The sequence below is a fragment of the Montipora foliosa genome, chromosome 2 (assembly GCF_036669935.1).
Source record: "Montipora foliosa isolate CH-2021 chromosome 2, ASM3666993v2, whole genome shotgun sequence".
NCBI lineage: Eukaryota > Metazoa > Cnidaria > Anthozoa > Scleractinia > Acroporidae > Montipora > Montipora foliosa.
The window spans coordinates 55,635,029-55,657,255 of NC_090870.1; the positions used below are offsets into that span (position 1 = coordinate 55,635,029).

The following is a 22,227-nucleotide window of genomic DNA, read 5'->3' on the forward strand; positions in this document are numbered from 1 at the left end:
ATCAATTAGAGTTGATGAGGTGGGTGTTATCCTCGTCGGTTCAGAGATGAGCTGCTCGAGTCCGTAGACATCAGCAATACTACTTAATTTGGATGTGTCATTATCATATCAAGTAGTGATCATGTCACAGTTCATGTCTCCCAGTACAAAAAATTCTACATTTTCACTATCCAATTTCCCGATTAGGGATTCAAATGGAGAAAAAATGCCAATGGGAGATTCAGGTGGTCTGTACCAAGTAACAATCACAAAAGATTTTGAATTTGGCTTATGGATTTCCAATGCATCCATATGTAGGTCATTTCGTACTGTAAAATTGATTGAATTTTTTACATAGAAGCATACCCCTCCGCCGCATTTTGTAAGTCTATCGCGGCGAATTATTTCGTATCCCGGAATATGAACATCATGATCTCGAATACTCTCGTTCAGTTTCGTTTCATTTATGGAAACAATATCGATATCATTGTTTGCTAATAGGATTCTTAATTCGTCTATATGTGTAGTTAATTGATTTAATATTGAGTGATGCCATTCTAAAACCGCGCAAAGGAGGCAATATTAAGACAGATTTTTCGGCCCTTTGGTTGCTTAATGGATCCCCGCACGGCATTGACGGACAGCATATTATCTCATTCTAGGTGCGATTTAAAATTATTATAAAACTGATCATTACCTTTGAGCTGTTCGACGTTTCATTTTTTAAGTTTGAGTTTTAACCGTTACTTGTCTCACGCGTAAGTTTCAAATGACTTTTAAACGAAGTCCGAAGTCAGAGCCAACATGTGTAGCAGCCACGCGAACACCAGTGAGCCAGAGAAGAGAAACATGCTAACGTTAACATGGTGAATACCTTCGCTAGCAGTGCAGTCTGCTTCTTTGTTTAAGTCCTCCTTCAGTTCTTCCAGATCTAGGACCAAGTACTCCTTGTACTTACCCTGAAGCCATTTCTGCATCGACGAGTTGCTAGTCAATTTATAGAATGGCTCTAAGACCAACGTCGTTGGGTACGGCTTCTGCAGAACAGTCAGGCGCCACAGAGAATCATTGGCACACACAGCGGGATTCAGAGAATTGCCTCCTCGACAGGTTGTGAATGGACCCGAAATGATCGCTTCACGATCAGATTCGCTCAGGTTCTGCTCATAATAAGCAGATGCTGAAACACTCAAAATCTTAGCCTCGAAAGCTGCTTTCTTTTGTTCAGTTTTAGTAAGCTCACAATACGACACGCTCAGAAGGGACTCCTTACGACCTCCCATTTCGGCTTCACGGACATAGTGGGTCCCATATTCCTTGAAAAAATCCATTGCTTTTGCATCATTCTGACTTTTCAAGAGTTCCAAAAACTCCTTTTTAAATGTATCATCCCAGTTCTGGCTTGCTTTGAAATTGAAACTGTTGCGAAACCGAACTTGGAATATTTTGTACTCCATTCCAGATATTGCAGATGAGTGGGAACGTGCAGAGTACAGTTTACTGTAACTGTCGTACTTTGCAGACGCCTGAAATGACCCTGTGTATTTGATGCCATAAGACTGAAGTTCTGCCTTGACGGTTTCTTTAACACTTTTGAACACTTGGGAGAATGGGACGGACGCAATTGCCACGGTATCAATTGACACCCCTCTGGGAACAACAAAACTCTTTAGACCGTCCTCAAAAATATCAATAGTCTCCATAAAACGTTGATCCCTGTTTACTGGAAACTTCTCAAATTTCAACCATCGAGGATTGGCCATTTTTAAGTGTTTCATGTCCCATCCTTTCATTAGAATGTTCAGACCCGGCAAACAGCCATCTGGAGCCCATTCTAAAAAATAGCATTCCGTCAAAGGTTGCGGAAATAGATTATTGCGCTTCCTAGCAAACTTCATGTTCGCCAATTTTCCCACATTTTGTGAAGAAGAAGCGGAAAACCCCACCAGAACTCCAGTGGTAGTATCGTATGAGGCGCCGTGAAACGTGAAATTCCGCGAGCTGAATTCTGGATGTACAAGCCCTGATTCCGGTACTAATTTTCCATTCGGTAAAGCGATCTTTGTGAAATTCACGAAAGGAACCATAAAAGGGATGGGTCTCTCAATGCTTGAGGCTCTTAGAAGATACGGATCGCGGAAAGTTTGAGATCCATTCATGGCAGATTTTAAGCAGTTGGTTGCTGCATCTCCGAAGCAAAATATTGCTGGGAACTCGTACCAGTTCCAACGGCTCGAGTATGTTGGAGAGTAGATGTCTATGACCACAGTAAAACGGTCGTTCTTCTCAAGCAAAGCTCTTTCAGAGTCATGGAAAACTCCCTGTAGTCCATTTACCGTGCCTTCGATCACGTGGTACACGGTCGGGTAGAGAGGACTGTCATATTCGAGATGAAGTTCAACACCAGGGCTAATACCTGAAGCTGAAGAAAGTACTTTTTAATGAAATCAACTGAGTCTAGTTGAAGGATCTGAGTACGTTTTTGTGTGCTGTACCTTCCTCGCTCGAGTATGTTGGAGAGTAGATGTCTATGACCACAGTAAAACGGTCGTTCTTCTCAAGCAAAGCTCTTTCAGAGTCATGGAAAACTCCCTGTAGTCCATTTACCGTGCCTTCGATCACGTGGTACACGGTCGGGTAGAGAGGACTGTCATATTCGAGATGAAGTTCAACACCAGGGCTAATACCTGAAGCTGAAGAAAGTACTTTTTAATGAAATCAACTGAGTCTAGTTGAAGGATCTGAGTACGTTTTTGTGTGCTGTACCTTCCTTTGTAGCGCGGATTGGGAGGGGGGATAGGCGGGGGGGGGGGGGGGGAATAGGGGTAAAGGGACGCTGTATTTTCTCACAGTCGAGAGGGTCAATTGAAACCATGTTTGTTTGATCAATCTGTTTCAATGACTGATACCACGTCTTCATTGACTCCCATGATCAATCACCGGTATGCAGAGTAAAAGGGGTTTCTTATGATTTGCCTTATTTAATCTCCGAAAGGTCGATCACGGTTTAATAAAGCCGGAAAAAGTCACCTTGAATAAAACGCTACACCGATTTAATAAGAGTCGCCTTCAAATTGGGCGCTTTTACCAAACCGTGTACATGGCAACCGCGATTCAGGTTATTATTCTGGTTTGTCTTTCAAATCTCGACTAACAGTATATAAAAGGTCAGTTTTTGAATCAAAGGCTGTGAATTGAAACCAATTTTAAAGATGCATGAGTAATGTTTACTCTGTTCGTCCGTGTCAACTTCCCCGAAATGGTCACTGCTAATTTGGAGTCATGTTTCTCGTACCGTTGGCACAAGGAACGCTTAATAGCAAGTCAGTCTTATAGCAAAAACGCTTCTGGTGACGGTCACACAATAAGTGGCAGTACTGGTAACGCGATTGGACGAGAGATTTAAATTATGAGGAATTCAACATATCGCGTTTGATGCAGACAAATAAATTGACAGAACTGCTCAGCAAGGTGCTTCTGAGAATAAATAAATCACGATGTTTAAGCTTGAGATAATTTTTGGAATCGTTAACTATGGTTTACAATTATGAGTTATTAGGGCAAAAACAGATCATTTTCAAACATATCTTCTCTTTAACTAGCCCCTTCTCTGCAGTACACAATCTGTAATTTATCAGTTTGGTGTCTCAGAATTTGTATATAACTTGTCCACAGTGTGCTCACTACAGAACCGTATGAAGATTCACTCGGGCGACCCATCGATCCCTGGCTTATGCAAGAGCTCGAGCGCTTCCAATGAATCTTTAATCTTTTGTATCCAAAATAACTTATAAAATTTTTTGTCATATGTAGATAAAGAGACAGGTTAATGGATTTCAATCTTCCAAGAAGTACGCATACCTGCCAACTCTCCCGGTTTTCCCGGGAGTCTCCAAGTTTTTCATCAAATCTCCCGGTCTCCCGGTTAAGCCACCAAATCTCCCGGGAACTACCTACCGTGGCTTCACTAATTTCGTTATTTTCGCGATTTCAAAAAAGAAATAAAGCAAAAAGTGGATTTAGTGCTCTTATTTAGTGCTCTTATTTAGTGCTTTTATTTGATCGGAAAACGTAAATCAGCGGGAGCAATCAAATTTATATATATTTAACGAGTATCGTAACTGGTCAGAAATAAACCAATCATATTGCACAATACATAGTAGAAAATTGGCGCGGTTTTCGCACACTGTTTACATCTAATCTGTCGAAGCGAGGATGGCCAACGTGGATTTCGACTCACTTCAAAAGGAATTCTTAGGCGCCCTTCCCTCGGGTTTTGAGGGGGTGAAAAACCTTGCTTTGCAGAAAGTGGAGAAGATTACTCCTCTAGCTGGCGTCCAGCCATTTGCAAACAAACAAGGTAAGCTACTTTTGTGGGTGTTCTTTTGATATTTGAGCGGGTTAGAGCTGCAAGTCACCATGCCAAATAGTTTCCATAAAACTTCATAAAAATTCATGACTTAGAAACTTTTCTGATTTTCTTAAAAACCGATTAAATAGAAATTCAATTTTTTTTTTGGCGAAAAACAATTGGTGAGTCCGGTTCTGAAGTCGTCAAAAATCCTTCTACACCCTCGGTTATCTTCGGAAGTCGTCGGGAAATCTTTGGCAATCGTCGGAAGTCATCGGAAATGTTCGGCGATCTTCGGACGCCGTCGGAAACCTTCGGCAACCTTCAGACGAAAATTATCTAGACGTCTCCAGATTTTCGTACTCTGGCGGTTGGCAGGTATGAGTACGGGATAATAAACATTGAATTAACTGATTCCCGCATCGTTAGCGAAACGACTGCAAACTTCGCAGCGTTTATAACAAGGAAAGACAGGCTTCAAATTCGAATTTAAAATGAAAGTAAAACCAAAGAATTCTCGATTCAAAAAAATGGGTTCATGCTGGTGGCAAACCGAACTCGGCCACGCGGCTGAATTTGACTGAGTTCTCGGAAAATGAACTGCCTCACTTAAGTTGAGTGATCCTGTTGTGATACAGCTACATTTGAGGGTCTTTTTCGTGCAGAATTTGACTTAAGAGAGAAACTGTTGTTATGAAACAAGTCATGAGGCATAGTTTATATACGAACCTGTCGAATTCAACAATCCGAGGGCAAGCGAGGAAACGACACACAACCGGAACACCTCCATCGCCCACACTTCGGTATATGTACGTTGTTATGCATGTAAGTTGATCCTTGGCGCATATTCTTATTTGTCATTGTCTGGTTATTATAATAAATTACCATATTCAAGGCCAGCTGCAATATGGGCATATTTTGAATCAACAAGAATTGTATTCGTTCTGGTTGTTTAGCTGAGTATGATGGGGTGGCTAGTGTAGTCGACTCCAGAAAATTCAGCTTTTCACCATATAAACAGTATGCTATAAAACTCTTAGATAACGAGAGTGGGAAGTATTGACAACTAAGATATTAAACCAGACACTATAATTTTTCCTACAGCTTCCCATTTTCAAGGCTGAAAGTCATGGCGGTTGCAAGAAAGTGTTTCACGTGAGTCTCCACTGTTTTGAAGCAGCGGCCTCTCATTTGCCGAAAAAAGGGCGCTGGTCGAGAAAAAAAAAAGTCGCGAGTTGAAAAAAAAAAAACAGTCGCGAGTTGAAAAAAAAAAAAAGAAGTCGCGAGTTAGAAAAAAAGTATCATGTCCCTTCCGGGCCACAGTAAAAAACAGATCATTTTCAAACATATCTTCTTTTTAACTAGCTTCTTCTCTGCAGTACACAATCTGTAATTTATTCTTTGGTGTCTCAGAATTTGTATATAACTTGTCCACAGTGTGCGCACTACAGAACCGTATTAAGATTCACTCGGGCGACCTATCGATCCCTGGCTAATGCAAGAGCTTGGGCGCTTCCAATGAACCTTTAATCTTTTGTATCGAAAATAACTTACATAATTTTTTTCATATGTAGATAAAGAGACAGGTTCATGGATTTCAATCTTCCAAGAAGTACGGGATAATTATAGTCATTGAATTAACTGATTCCCGCATCGGTAGCGAAACGACTGCAAACGTCGCAGCATTTTATAACAAGGAAAGACAGGCTTCAAATTCGAATTTAAAAGGAAAGTAAAACCAAAGAATTCTCGATTCAAAAAAATGGGTTCATGCTGGTGGCAAACCGAACTCGGCCACGCAGGACCACGCAGCTGAATTTGACTGAGTTCTCGGAAAATGAACTGCCTCGCTTAAGTTGAGTGATCCTGTTGTGATACAGCTACATTTGAGGGTCTTTTTCGTGCAGAATTTGACTTAAGAGAGAAACTGTTGTTATGAAACAAGCCATGAGGCATAGTTTATATACGAAGCTGTCGAAATCAACAATCCGAGTGCAAGCGAGGAAACGACACACAACCGGAACACCTCCATCGCCCACACTTCGGTATATGTACGTTGTTATGCATGTAAGTTGATCCTTGGCGCACATTCTTATTTGTCGTTGTCTGGTTATTATAATAAATTACCATATTTAAGGCCAGCTGCAATGTGGGCATATTTTGAATCAACAAGAATTGTATTCGTTCTGGTTATTTAGCTGAGGATGATAGGGTGGCTAGTGTAATCAACTCCAGAAAACTCAGCTTTTCACCAACTCTCCCGAACTCTTCCGTTAAGGGTGGATGCTCCGATTTTAACTTCTTTGTTGTACATGTACCTTTGTACAACAAAGCTGTTTATAACTTTCACAATAGCATTGCAAATTACTTATTGATAGCCTGCGAGCAGGCTCTCTGTCTGCGGCGGGAGAGAAGGAGAACCTGCACGCATCCCTCTGAATTTTGAATGCCGCCTCCTGGTGTCAGGCTGAGAGAGCTGTCAAAAATTAGCCAATCAGCGCGCACCCGAAGATAACATTGAAAAAGCAGTAAGCCATGCACCCTGCAAGCAGAGCCTTTCTTTTGCTTGCTCGATTTTGGCGATCTCGAGAAAGGCTCTGCATGAATTGAGTAAGATCTTTATTGAATATGCGCTGCATGTTGCCAGGATACAGTCTCGAACCCAAGCCTAATATGCCAGATCTCGCCGCCATCGTGGTTTTTCATGGTACAGCGGGCTCAATTATAACCATCGGTTTTGTCACTAAACGGACGCTCGCACTGGAATAACCGGTTTGACGAGAGAAAACAAGATTGACTAGTCCAGAAGCTCGGGCTGCGGCGGCCTCAAAGAGTTGACGCGATTCGGGCAGAGCCTACTTTTCTCCTCCTCAGTGAAGAAAAAGACAAAAGGAGGCTCTGCTCGCAGGGTGTAAGCCATGCGTTGTGTATTTCAAATTGCTCGAGGCAGAAACTAAAAAAAACTGTAAAGGAAGGAAGCCTTCGCCAGGAAATCCTAACAACTACTGCTGATGCTGTAAAGCGTAGCTGAATATTCTGTAGGGTAATTCGTCGAAGTCCCTTCCACAGGAAATGTGTTTCGTTCGTCACGGAAAAATTCAGCACACAAACTTGAAACGACGGGAATCGCAATAGAGAAATCTGTTTTCCCTGTCCCCATCTCCACTGTGTGAGACTCGTCGACCACAACTGCTGCCAAATTTCGGTAAAGAGAAGCGGAGTTTTTTTAAAATATATTTTAATGAAATACAGACATTACAACTACTACTACATCACACTTTAATACAAGAGGCTCTAAATAGCCTATACTCATGCGCTGCCAGGTTATTTGTACTTTTGTTGACAGTTTAATAATAATAATAATAATAATAATAATAATAATAACTTTATTGTACACCACAAAAAGAGGTATATAGGTGTCACAATACAGTCAGAGCCACAGATTTAAAGGATAAAACTATTGGTGGAGGCCGTTTTTTGTTATCGGGCCGTTGGGATTATTAGCGGGTACCCAATAACAAATGAATAGCGGACAAATAATTTGATAATTCGTTCAACCCCAAAAAGGAACGCTAGGAACATACGCGTTTTATATAGAAGCACAAACAATACAAAAATATCTGCAAAGAAATTATTCCTGTTTGCATAGGCCTCGTGATAGTGTCATAGTATTCAATACGCAGATCGAGCGGCCTCGAAAACGCCAAAGTCAGTGGCATACTGCTTTTGTTAGTGGCACGAGGGAATGTCGAATCTGGCTTGTGAAGTCCGTGCGTGCACAATTCTTCAAATGATATGCACGCATGCGTCCGTAAAAAGCAAGTGAAAGTTATTTTTATTTTCAAAATCGAGGCCTCGTGTTTTGCAGCACTAAGTCTTCATGGGTTTAAATATGTTTTTGTCTGTACTTCATAGAAGGTGAGAAAAAGTTGGTTTATAATTTCTAAGTCACGCGTCTAAGCTAAATCAGTTTAATTGGTAGGAACGCTCCAGTATACAATTACAGCTTCTAGCCTTTCATGGTTCACTAGAACTTTCTGAAGTATTTTGTAGGACAGAAACTACTTATTCTTTCCGTTAAAACGAAAAATCAAACCGGGAACATAGCAGGCACAAGAGACAGTCAACAGTCTTCACGGAATAAAAGACGTTTATGTGCCAGCTCTATTTGTACTCTACTTGTATCTTAACGGTTGACTATCTGAATTTTAACAGGCGCAAAGTCGATAATGGAGGCGTGGCTCATGTATTGGTTGAGAATTGGGGTAAGTTTTATAATTGGAGTCACACCTCAGTTAAACATTTTCGTTTGAATTATGATTGGTATTTGTGGTCCCTTTTCATCCATTTTTATTGATTTATTCAGTATCCCCATTCAATCTTCGACATTCACTTTTATTTGGATTTGTTGTTCAATAATTCACTTGATATTGAGAGCCCTTTGCACAAGAAAAGAGTTCAATCACTTTGTGATTTGGAACTGCCTTTGATCAACATAAACCCTTTCAGTCTCACGATCGAAACGTTCATTCTCCCAACTAGTGACATAGAGTTTTTTTGTTGGATAGTCATGAGAACTTGGTGTTATATGAAGATCACACCTTTTTAGCTGATAATAATGTTCATTATCAATACCTGTTTGACTGACATTTCATAGAAACTGTAAAGAGAATTTACCCAGCCATCACTTCTCCTACAGAACACAAAGCGGAATTCATTCACTCGATTTGGCTCTCATTGACTGTGATATTAAGCACTTATGATCTACAAGCTCAGTATATGAAGGGGATAGTTGTCTGAAAAACTGTGGTGCTGCGTCGGTGCCGGGAGAGTGAAAGACACTACCACCGTAAAACAAAAAATATTTCAAATCGATGGCTAATGTTTCGAGTTTAAGTCCTTCGTGAGAACGAAGTGAGGAATGAGGGCTGTTTCAAGTTATATTGGAAGTAGGGAAGCGATTCCATTGATTGGAGATAATGTAACGAAAAAAGCGAGTAAATTAGCTGAATAAGAAGCGCTCATATATAACAGGGATTGAGAGTGCCGAGGGGCTTTTGTTCCAAAGATGCGTTGCTGGCGTTGTCGGGGGAGGGGAAGGGGAGGAAGAAGGCGTGGATTTTTCAGTCCTCACCTCCCCTCGCCCGTCAAAGCTTCCTACGCAAGCTCTGTGGGTTTTTGTGTTTCCTTGTTGTACAAAAAGGCCGCAACTGTCATGTTATTCATTCGCTCAACTAAAACGACTGTGCCACTTGGGAGAAGTTATCAGTACCACCGCGTGTATATTCTTTTGCTCTCCTTTCATTGTGCGAATAACTGTTCATCTCAGTATGTTCCCATTTGATTGTTTTCCCTCTATAACGAGTTGAAGGTGGCTTTGTGATCTACCTACGTTTCAGACTTCCTCACTCAACAATATAGTGACTGATTATACGATGGGCAGGTGGTAGGAGAACAAAACTGATTGACATTACATTTCGAAACTTTTTAAATTCCATTTTTAGCGCTTCTAGTCTGTCTAACTGTCATGATCAGCAAAAAATTAACAGATATTTCAAATTCGGACATATAGTTGAATCGTTTACATCAGGCTCCGCGTTTGAAGATAGAGTCTTAAAACTATACATTTCTCTTTTGCTTTTTGTCTAAATATCTTAATTACAACGGTTGGCCGAGTGACATTCACCAAGTTACTTATGTATAAGTTACAAATATATTTCAGCGCTGAGTGTTTAGGATAAAACGTGAGCAACTATTTAACCGTTTGCCATGTTAACCATGAGTCCTATCCACTTTCAGTGGAAAACAAAACCGAAATTGACATTGACAGCAAATTATTTCAGAACTTTCTTAATATTCTTTAACACGACATGAGCAGCTGGTAGCCAAAAGAAGCTAGTTTGTCTTTCCGTAAGGTTTAATCTTGCGATGGAGCTTTATCGCCACACTCATTGGTGTAAAGTTGTATTTTTCATCTCCTTGCTGCATTGTGTCTGGGGTGAGTCCGATTTCATATTAAGTTAGTCATCATGATAAAATATGGAAGACTGTAAGCACGGAAGCTTGTTGGGGACATGCGATATGAGAGATGTGTCATGCGAATTCAAAAATGCGTGAGGAAAAATCCGATTTGCGGGTTAGAAAATGTGTGATAAAATATGAAAGATCCTAGTTTGAAAATCTGAGACGAGAAGTAGAAAATGTTAAATAAAAACGGATGTCAGAAACAGGGACGCGTTAGAGGGAAATCGAGGGAGGGAAACTGGGGGAGTGGGGAGTCTAAAAAAGGGAATCTCAAAAACGGGACTGAAATCTCTAAAAGGGAGAACTATCAGTGGTCTGATCATCTGCAAATCCTTTAAAATATTAGCTTCCTCGTAGCAAAAGTTTCCGTAAGGTCCTGAGCTGTACTGTGCAGCCAATTGAGTCACAATTATAGCTTTCCAGCGGAGTTTTCTTTTGGTTGACATAATGCTACAAAACCGTTTCAAATGTCTCTTGACCTATCACACACATCTCAGTTGAACAACAATTTCCTCTCAGTAAAACGGCGACAAACAACCAAAGCTAGCATGTTCTTTTTGGATTATTGGCAAAAGCCAAAGAAACCTTAAATTCATCCATATGATATTGACTCAACATCTGGCTGCCGAGCAAAATATTTCAGTGGTTTTCCTTCCATGTAGAACATTCTTTGGGAAAATTTGGCCTTGTATTTGGTTTTCATGCTTTTCGTTGTCCACTGTACATCCCTTTTGCTAATGGTATCCTTTTTCGTGCTACCGTAATATGTCAAAACCAGTATTACACAACTTACAATAACGAAATGACCTTAAAACTATTAAACCCAAGAAACCAGGGGGCATCTTTGGACTTTATACATTGTCATCAATATTGATTTCTATTGAGCACTAGTGCTTCCAGTTTTACTGATCAAAATCCTTTGAAGGAGCTGTTAATAATTGTATTTTGAAATATATAGCAGCTACCGAATATAGTTTTGTAGGCATTCGGTTTCCGCGAGGGTTATTCCACTTCTCATGCAATAAGCAAAACAACTGGTCCAAATGAATTCTGTGCGATCGCGACAAAGGACGCTCGATGATAGTTGGTCCGTTATACTTCGTTATCTATATTGATGATTTTTCTTGGGGAATTGCTTCAATAAAATGTGGGGTTGCTGACGACCCCAATTTCTTCTTTAAGCATTGTGTTCTAAGCGCCTTAATTGAAGAATTGACTGAATATTGAACTTGAAACTGTCTCGCACTGGTTTAGGTCTCTTAATATTGAGAAAACCAACCTCATAGTTTTCAGACCTACGCCGAGTGATTTAGGTCATGTAATTATAAAACAAGTTTAAAGTACAAAATTTCTAGTGTTGTTGTTGATCAGGTTATTAATTTGAAGACTCATGTAGACTTTCAGACATAGTTTGATGTTATTCTGGTTTGAAGAAATTTGAATGTAGCTCAGAAAGTTACAAATAATTCAAAGAGCCAATTTTTCGACACTCATGTGGAGTGTCTTCATCAGGGGTAATCCATCGTCATCGCAAAGGGTACAAATAGTTGTCACATAAACCAGTTCCTAAAGACGAGAATTTCGAAATTAGAGATCTGGGATCATTATTTACCTTGCATTTACGCGTGGACATCACATTAAAGTGCCGCGGGATGTGTCGCGGCATTGTAGGCGATGAATCGGGTGATTCTACAAAGTCAGACACTACTTACAGGCTAAGTCACTCTTGGCTTTGCATTATGCGCTAATTTTATTTCTCTTGATGTATTGCATGGTTCTTTACATACATATCTCACCTACATAGGGCTGTGAAGTCCAAAACTTACACTCAAAGTTAACAACCTTTGGTTAAAAATCAAAGTTTAAATTTTTTTGCCAGTCTAGTGTTAGCAGTCACAGTTTCAAAATCTGAAGAAAAAAAGAAATAATTTTTGATCATAGTAGCACTTTAACACAGCCCCTTCATTATGATGATATTTTAGGTGCTTTTGTAAAAACGTGATCCTCGCCATTTCGCAAATTAGTGGTGACAGTTATTATTAGTCCAATAAGCTAAATGATGATCTATAGGGGAACTGACGCACATGATAACGCTATCATTGTTGTTTATTTATTATACAGTCGAAACCGCTAAATTGTATTGAGAATACTCGGTCATCATCTCTTCGTAAGAGCTGTGAGGTTCCTTTGTATAACATACAACGACAAAAACGACTGTGCCACTCGGGAGAAGTTGTCAGTACCACTGTGTGTATATTCTCAGTTGAAATTCTTTTGCTCTAATATAAAAGCTTACTATAAAATGAAACTTGTTTGCATCCTAATGGCAAGAATCGCCTAACTTTCTCCCTCTAAATATTTCTGAAATTTTGGCTCTCTATATACAGTAACCTGAAGAGACCCTTTGACAGATATCTTCCCACAGCTTGGAGAAGAAAAAAAAAAGGACTTTTAGGTTGTCCTACAAATAAAAATTCCGAAGTAAATTAGGTTTGGAGAAACTTCATTAACAACTATTTTTTTTATTTGCTGATAAAACTCCGAAATCGCGACTACGAGTAGGAGTTTTCAGTTTCACTAACTGTTCTAGTATATTGGAAATCATTGACTATATTAGCGAAAGCAGACTACAGCGGTAACAGAACAGATTTAAAAAATACTTAATTGCGATAAATTTCATGCCTGAAATAGAATGAAGATAGCATTATCGACGTTATAGTATTCGCTATTAAAATTAGCTTCTCATGACTTCGGGGTTTTATCAGCAAATTAAAGGATTATTTGTTAATGAATTTTACCCAAAATTAAGGCATCTCGCCCCACCCTGGTATCTTTATCAAATGCCAAATGGGACAAGTAGTGCAGAAACAGTTGTATTGGCATGTCGGAAAATATTTCCTAGACCTGCCCACATAGGAAGCAGAAAGCACAATAAAAATAATAGGTCTCAAAAGAACCCGACAGCCGAAAATTTTTTACTGGTATTGCATGGCATTCCAGACTAAAGATGATAACAATAATAATAATAATAATAATAATAATAATAATAATAACAATAATAATAATAATAATAATCGGCTTAGCTCATTAAGTGTTTGTTACCCTTTATCTACTGCATTAGTAAAAAAAAAAAATGGTTCTAAATGTTAGTTTATTTCGGAAAAGAACAAAGATAAAACGAGTCTTGTTTTCCGCCAGGGAGTTTTCAATTGTAACCTAAACTGCAGTTGTTTATTTAAACGTAGGAGACTGTATTGATTGGGATCTTGGAATGGAAAACGGTTTAATACCAGATGAAAGGATAACGGCCTCCAGCGCCTACGACAATACTCGAGCCAGTTTTGTTAGATTGAATGACGTAGGATCATGGTGTGCACTTCCTGAGGATAATAACAAGTATCTGCAGATTGACCTACAGTCACTTCATGTAATCTGTGCTGTGTCCACTCAAGGGAGACGAAATAGAGGTAACTGGGTAAAGAAGTACACCTTACAGTCATCTACAGACAATAAAACATGGACAGATTACAAAGAAAATGGACTTGTTAAGGTGGGTTACAAAGTTGTTGATATACCAAGGCATAAAAGTTTGAGCCGGTGGACATTTAGTTTATAATCAATGATTACATCATGTCAGTACAAGATGGAATATTAAATTAAAAGTACTTCTTGCACAGAATAACGCCATGCAGATTATAACGAAAGCGCAATTACTTTTTTGCTTTTGTTGTTCTTCAGCGTAATTGGTTTTGAGGTAGAACACAGTTTAAGCGTCATCATTTATCTGTTACACAATTCTTAGTTTGCACTCACGTCATTAGACGGCAATGTTGGTGCACAAAAGAAAAGTAAAATGTCGCTCGCGTTTTGCATAATAATAATAATAATAATAATAGAGACAAATTTTCAAAAGACGTTTTTTACACCAACATGGCCGCCATGGTTCGGGGAGGATACGTTTCCATTTTTTCCCACAGGGTTTTTGGTTTTTGCATCCGCCAATGCCGCTACTTTGTGTATTGGATATACTTTCCTTGCTGTATTGTGATTGAAATGTGTTTAGTCAATTTATGTGCGCCCAATAGATGTGGCTTTTCTCCAATATTCATGTTTGTAATGTTAAGACGGTGTGCGGCCTAAACGTCCAAAGTAATCCTAACCGAATATTGCTCTCGTGTCTGTTGCGCAGTGAAACTGGAAGGTATGTTTAGTCGTTTTGTTATAGGTCTCAATTATAATATTAACAGTATGCAAGTTTTTTATGACGCATAAGTGGTAAGAAAAAGAAGAAATATATTTGACCTGATGTTCTCATATCACAATCAAGTGATAACTCTTATTCCTTCTTTGCTATTCATTGGCATACTTTACACTTAAGGTGGCTCAAACCAGGTTCAACACTTGAAAGAAACGTTCTTATTAGAAGAATTCATACTTCTACAAGACTTTATCACTTAACAGCAATGTTATGGTACCATATCAAGCACCAATTATTGCTGAAAAAGATTCGGTCATTTTTGTGACGTAAAAAGTTACCGAGGCAACAGCTACTCATGCTCCGCAAAAACGAACTCAGTGACTCCCATTTTTTATTTCTGAAATGTAATCAGCATGCCAGAATGAAACTTTCTGCATTCACAAATGAGCTCCATGATTTCATAGTTAATAGAGGGGAATGGTTAGGAAGCTCGGCAAACATCAAAGGAGCAAACAAAGATGCCAAGATTTAGGTTGGAAAGTCCATGACCGTGCACAATCTTCTGTTTTGCGCTCATACACTATGCATGAATTACGTAATCAACACGTTTCTATTGGTTAGTTCCTCAGTACGGAGTAAACAACTATTGTGTTTTGTGCACGGTCAAGGCCAGAAAAGAGAACAAAAACCTACAACAAAGAAAGTTGTCGGGTTTCATAACCATTCCCCTCTATTAACTATGGTGATTTCAGTCATTTTATTCCTAACTGGGGCTCTTATTTGTTCGAAGAACTCTTCGAGCGGATGTCTAAAGCCGCCGTCAAGTGAAGGAAATGTATTTGGGTATGAGATATGGCAATTTTCAAGAGATTTCTGGCTTCCAACATCTTCGACCTGGCTATTCAGTGCAAACTTGGATTTTATTCGGTATAGAGCATTTGTGTTCACGGCCTTCGAATGCAAACATTTTCTCCATTGTTTGCGCCAACCGGGGCGCCAACTCATCTTCGTTTAATGGACGACTGAACATTAAACTGAGGCGACAAAGGAGACCATGTGCCTACTATGCTAATTCAGTGGCGACTTTTCATATTGTATTGGACGTTGGTGATTTGGTACTTAAACTTAATCCGGGCCCCACAGGAAATGCTCACATAACCTCCATTGTTTGATCGCGAATTGAGAGCCGCGCTCATCCATGCATGAAGTCAGCACGTGACACACTTATAACTGTTGAGCGTAATGCCATCTTTGGTAGCCTGGACAGCAGGGCGTTTCAGTTATGTAGTTTGAATGCAAGATCATTAAGGAACAAATCATCGGCTTTTGTGGATCTGGTATGTGATCTGAGTCCTGGGTCATTGATCGTGATTCTGCGATTTAAGCGAGCTCACTCTATTCCAGTTATTCGTAGGGGTGGCCGGACTGCGCTATTATATCGGGACAGTCTTGATGTAAACAAAGTGTTTTCAGCCGATCAGTCTTCGTTTGAAGTGTCGGAATGGCTTGTGGAGTTCGGAACTGTTCGTCTGCGAGTTGTCATCGTGTATAGACCAACATACTCTGCGGATCATCCCGTGACTAAGAGTGTTTTCTTTCGTGTATTCTCGGACTATCTCGAGTCATTAGGTATGTGTAATGAGTTACTCTTAATATGTGGCGACTTTAATATTCAAATGGACGTTCCGTCGGATGGTGACACCATCCGGCTCAAGGACCTGTTGAACTCAATGGGTCTGGTCCAGCGTGTTAAACGACCCACTCACATACATGGCCACACCTTAAACTTACTTATCACACGGCAGGCCGATGGTATTGTGGATGGTGAGCCCCTTCCGGAGAGACATTTCTCTGACCATGCTACCGTGATATGTAACCTAAGCGTGATGAAGCCTGCGCCGAGAATTAAGCATGCTGAATACAGGAAACTCAAATCAATTGACATAACCAAGTTGAGAGAAGCTATTTGTAACTCCCAGCTACATCAAGATCCGCCTGATGATTTGAACATGCTGCTCGACTGTTGTAACACGACTTTAAAATCGCTATTAGACAAACACGCGCCGGTTTGTTCTCGTCATGTCATCACTCGACCCAGGCCCCCATTGTTTACTGATAACATAATTCAGGCTCGAAGGGACAGGAAGAAGGCCGAGAGAAGATGGAGGAAAACTAGACTACCATCAGATCTTATAGTATTCAAAGTTAAGCGGAATTATGTTGTACATCTGATGAACGAAGCTAAGTGTACTCATTACAGGCAATTTACTGACGAGAACAGTTCGGACCAATCAAAGCTGTTCCGGGCTAGTAAGAGTCTATTAAATCTGCAAGAGGACAAGTCTCTTCCACCAAATACTAACGCCTCTGTTCTCGCAAATGAGATGGGTGAATACTTCATCCATAAAGTAGTTGCTATAAGATCAAAGTTAGCCGGTGACGCCGTCCCTCATGCTGTTTCTACTGAGTGTGCGCCTCGCGGTTCATCGAGTACTGATGACGTTGTCACGCTGTGAGAGTTTCAATCTCTCTCTGAGGAGGCTGTAAGGAAGATGGCTGTGGCTTCCATGAAGACATGTGCTCTGGACCCTTTCTGAGGAGCTACTTCCAGTGATTACTAGGATGTTGAACATATCATTAGAGCATGGTTACTTCGCTGACGAATGGAAAAAGGTATTAGTACATCCTCTGCTCAAAAATCTGGTCTTCAATTGATAAACAAGAACAGTTCACGTCCAAACTTACAGAGAATGCGGTCGCTGTACAATTACAGGAGCACATGCGAGTCAACGGTTTGTTTCCAGAATTTCAAATTGCTTACCGCCAAGATCATAGCACTGAAACCGCACTAATTAAGGTGAAGAACGATCTTCTAATGGCAATGGATAAAGGTCAAGTTACGTTGTTGGTGCTTCTCGACTTAACCTCTGCATTTGACACTGTGGAACATGAAATCCTTCTAGGTCGATTGAGGTCAACAGTTGGGTTGGGCGGGAAAGTACTTTAATTTTTTGAGAGTTACTTTGAGGGCAGGTCGCAGAAGCTGTCGATTAGCGGAACTCTCTCAAAGCCATTTGATTTGATGTGTAGAGTCTTCCAAGGGTCATGCCTGGGCCCGCTTTTCTTTACCATCTATGTGATTAAGCTGTTTCAGATATTAAAACACCATCTGCCCTCCGTTCACATATATGCGGACGACACACAGTTGTATTTGTCATTTAAGCCATCTGACACTTTCAGTGAAGTTGAAGCCGTATCTGCCATGCAGAAGTGCATCTGTGATGTCCGAGCATGGATGAGAGAGGATCAGCTTATCATGCTCAATGATGACAAGACTGAGTTCCTGATTATAGGTACTCGCCAGCAGCTCTCAAAAGTTTCAATCCAAAGCATCAATGTTGGACAGGCTGAAGTGTCTTCTGTAGTCTCTGCACGCAATCTAGGCACATGCTTTGATAAGCATCTAGATATGGGAACTCATATTACAAAGACATGTAGCAGCGCTTTCTATTACTTGCACAACATACGTCATATTAGAAAATATCTATCCAGAGAATCAACTGAAAAACTAGTACATGCTTTTATTAGTAGTAGATTGGACTACTGGAATAGCCTTTTATATGGAATTCCGGAGTATCAAACTAGGAAACTGCAACGTGTTATGAGTAAAAGAGCAAGACTTATTTATCGCGCGCCCAAGTTCTGTCACATAACACCTCTGCTCGCAGAATTCATTGCTTACCAATGCGCGCCAGAGTACATTATAACATACTTCTGATAACTTATAAAATTTTGCACGGTCATGCGCCTAAGTACCTTTCAGACCTAATTAGCATTCAACAGCCTCCGTGCTATAGCTTAAGACGTAATGACAATGATCCCTTGCTTAAAAGACCAATTGCGAAAACAAAGAAAACAATGGGTGACAGAGCATTTCAGATAGTTGCTCCCCTTTTATGGAAAAAGTTACCTAGGTCTTGGTCTACAGGTGTAAATTTAGTTATTAAGTTATACACTATTGTGATGCGCTTTTGAATATTGTATAGAAAAGGCGCAATATAAGTAATAAATTATTATTATCATTATTATTATTATTATTATTATTGTTATTATTATTATTATTATTATTATTATTGTTATTATTATTATTATTATTATTATTATTATTATTATTATTAAAATTCTATGAAGCGGGTTTAGAGCCACCTTAAATTACTGAAAAATTATGGTAGGTATGAATCCGCTCCACAGAACTTTTTTCAACTTTGCAGAGAGTTTCATCCTGGCCTACTGATTACTTTTGCGCAATTAAAAAATGGGGTCACCGTAGTTAATGCATGGAGGTGGTTATGAAACTCGACAAGTTCCTTTGTTTCAAAACACCTTTTTTTCGAGAACATAACCAATCAAATCCTTCGATTAAATTATACGCAACTAATTTGCAAACCCGTGCGAATCAAAAACAAAAGCTTGGGCAGGGTCACTGTTAGTTCACAATCGATTGAGAAACATTATTCTTTTAATTTTTTTTTAAAATTTTAAACATATCTTTATTATTGTTGCATGGCAACAACATTGTTCTTGCTTTTGAAGGTTTTAAGGTTTCATAACCAGTCCCCTCGATTAACTATGGGGTCAACAAGTTTGTTTTGCAGATATGAGCAACTAAAGCCAAAATATAAAGTGCTTTTGCAAGGCTTTCCTGTTACCATGGTAACTTTTTACGCCCCAAAAATGACCGAATTCTTTTTCAGCAATAATTGGTGTTTGATATGATACCATAACATTGCTGTTACGTGACAAAGTGTTGTAGTGTCATTCCTTCTAATGACAAGGTCCTTTGAAAGTGTTGAAACTGGTTTTAGCCACCTTAAGACTACGAAGAAAAATTAATGGACCCAGGCCTTTATATGTAAAACTGTTTACCTCGAGAAACAGTTCTAAAACGAATTCCACTCAACGTACCGCTATGGGATATCATCAACTTAAATGACTAATTTTTCAATTTCTCTGATAAAATTCTCCGTCTCTCCACTGCTTTATGCCTAACGTTTTTCAAAGCAGTTGGAATAGAAATGTCATGCTATGGCATTGAATTGCCCATCGAGTTCCCAAGCGAAGTGCAATTCCTGGTCCAAGACCAATAGTTTGCAAATTTACAAGAAGGATTATCAGAGAACAAGTCATGAACAATCGGAATGATGCTTGCAAAGTCACAGCAACTTCTGTTGGTATTCCAGCCGACTGCTCTTTTGAAGACGTGAGGTTATTCGACCATCTCACTCCCCAAAACCGACAATTTCAAAATCGGAATGGCTACAAATTTTGCTGGGCAAAGAATTGTGTCGTTTATCTACGTCAAACCGAAGTCTCGTGCCGATTTAGAGAACTTTGCGGAACGGCAAGGCCTTCCTTTGAGCTCAGTAACCTCTATTATCGTGTTTAGCTTACATGTTTTCTTGTTTCTATAATGTCTAGTGACTCGAATTTATTATCTGTCCTTCCCGTTTGTTAACGACTCTGCGCACACTTTGATATCGTACTATTTTACTTGACGATTCACTGAAGGGAAAAACGGAGCAAATACATGAGATTACAAGGAGCGGTATTAATAGAAAACCAAAGGAAAACGAATTCAGAAAAAACGGGACACTTAAAAGATCTGTGCGGCTCTCCGGATTACATAAACGGATTTTCATACAACATGAACAAACTTATATACGAAACTAAACAATACCAGTGAAACTGACACAAAGAACAATACCACCCGTTAAAGGGTGTTAACGAGGTAGTGTGACAAAGGTAGACAAAAAACAAGCGAGGCTTAATTACAGACTAAGAAAACTATAGTAGGACAAACCAAGAAAGGAGAAAACAAATAAACTCTAATTACACGGAAAAAATACTCGAGTTCGTGGCTACACCGTTAATCACTTGGATGATAGCTTGTTTAATTTAGTATTTTACGAAATGTCCCATGGCCCTGTACATTATGACGGAGATCGTCTCGAATCATTATCATTTAATCCTATTGACGGGCCTGAGGTTGGGAATATGCTTTCCAGGTATCTCGATCCCGACTCAAATTTTGAATCTCGTCTTCTTTGTGGTAAATATGTCGTTGAAGGAGAACTTAACTGAATCAAAGTAGTATTGCAAATAACTTGACGGGGATGTATTCTCCATTATGCACATTGATGCTCGTAGTTTGCTTAAAAGTCTCGATAAACTTAAATTGATTCTGATGAATATGCAAACACCACCTTACGTATTTGGTGTCACGGAAACTTGGCTAAATGATGTCACTTCAGAGTTAGTAAATATTATTGGGTACAATTTTATTTCAAACCATCGGATATCTAAATCAGGTGGAGGAATCGGTTCTTATGGACTTATACAAAACATGGACCAACCCTGTGGACCCGGTCCATGGACCCCTTCACGGACCCGGTCCATGAACTATCCCTGTGGACCACCCCTCGTCTTATGTCCAGGTTTGACTCTAATAGCCCATTTCCGAGTTGCTGCATGCCTCATTTTTAAAGCGAGTCCTGGTGCACAACCATTCAAATGGAAATGAGTTGCGTATTCTTATGCAAATCAAACTCATTTCCCTTACAATAGTTGAGCACCAAGACTCACTTCGAAACCGAGACAAACAGCAACTCGGAAATGGCCCATCAGATGCACGCCTAATTTGACATCCAACACGAAGTGTATCTTTAAGTCTAAGCATTTGCTATCTATTTTCAACAATAAGGTAAGGGTAAAGGTTACGCTATTTTTAGCTTTGGGTAAATGCAGCAGTTAATCTTTACTTAAAGAGAAGCTTTTGGGGGACTCTTTGTGACGTAAATTGTCTGTATTCTGAGAGACGAGTGATGTTGAAGTTGGCGAGAAGAGCAAGGGGACACTTCGTGACGCTTATTGAAATCCTTGTGCATATAGTTAAGGTCAAATCTGGACATATCCCCTCGTTTTGTAAATTCAATACGTTTTCCGAAGAAAAAGATCAAGATTTTGAAATCTGTGAAATTAAAGTAACAGGATGTCTCTTCTGAAGTGTTAGTCACTGCAACTGATGTAAAATGTAATTTTATCTAACAAATAAATGCAAATCAGGGGAAAATGCTAAATATAGTGACTAAGCTCCTGGAGGGGGAACTGGAAACTAGACAAGTACGACCCCACCTTAAAATTTCAGGATTTCCTTAGCAAGAAAAAATAATCATGTACAGAAATAAATAGTTAAATCTGTCTGATACGTTTTTCGATTCACAAATGGCAAAAACGTCGATTTTTGACTACTTTGATAATAACTGAAAAACTGTCTGATAGACCTTTTTTCAAAAAATGTTGACGGCTTTGTCCTCATATTGTTTACTAATTCCCAAAATTTCAACCCCGGTCGTAGGGCTAGGTTCTGAGAAAAAGGCCTTTGAAATGTATAGTTTCCAGTCCCCCCTCCAGGAGCACGTTCACTATATTTAGCATTTTCCCCTGATTCGCGTTTATTCGTTAGGCAAAACTACATTTTACATCAATTGCAGTGACTAACACTTCAGAAGAGACATCATGTTGCTTCCATTTCACAGATTTCAAAATCTTGATCTTTTTCCTTAGAAGACTGTGGTAAGCCGAAAATCTTTAGACAAAAGAGAGAAGTGATCCTCGT

At 39.6% G+C, this 22,227-nt stretch overlaps 2 protein-coding genes across 2 annotated transcripts in view; both read left to right on the top strand.

Moving 5' to 3' along the window:
* Positions 1–10,196: 10,196 nt before the first annotated feature.
* Positions 10,197–22,227, top strand: part of LOC137991840 (neuropilin-2-like) — a 62,079-nt gene continuing 50,048 nt past the window's right edge. The window contains exons 1-2 of the mRNA XM_068836879.1: positions 10,197–10,328; positions 13,600–13,904. Coding sequence (XP_068692980.1) covers positions 10,259–10,328; positions 13,600–13,904 — 375 coding nt within the window. The 5' untranslated portion in view covers positions 10,197–10,258. The remainder of the gene's footprint in view (positions 10,329–13,599; positions 13,905–22,227) is intronic.
* On the top strand, positions 16,229–17,068 carry LOC137987911 (uncharacterized). The gene has a single exon (XM_068833999.1). It carries the CDS (start codon positions 16,229–16,231, stop codon positions 17,066–17,068), a length of 840 nt encoding a protein of 279 aa, XP_068690100.1.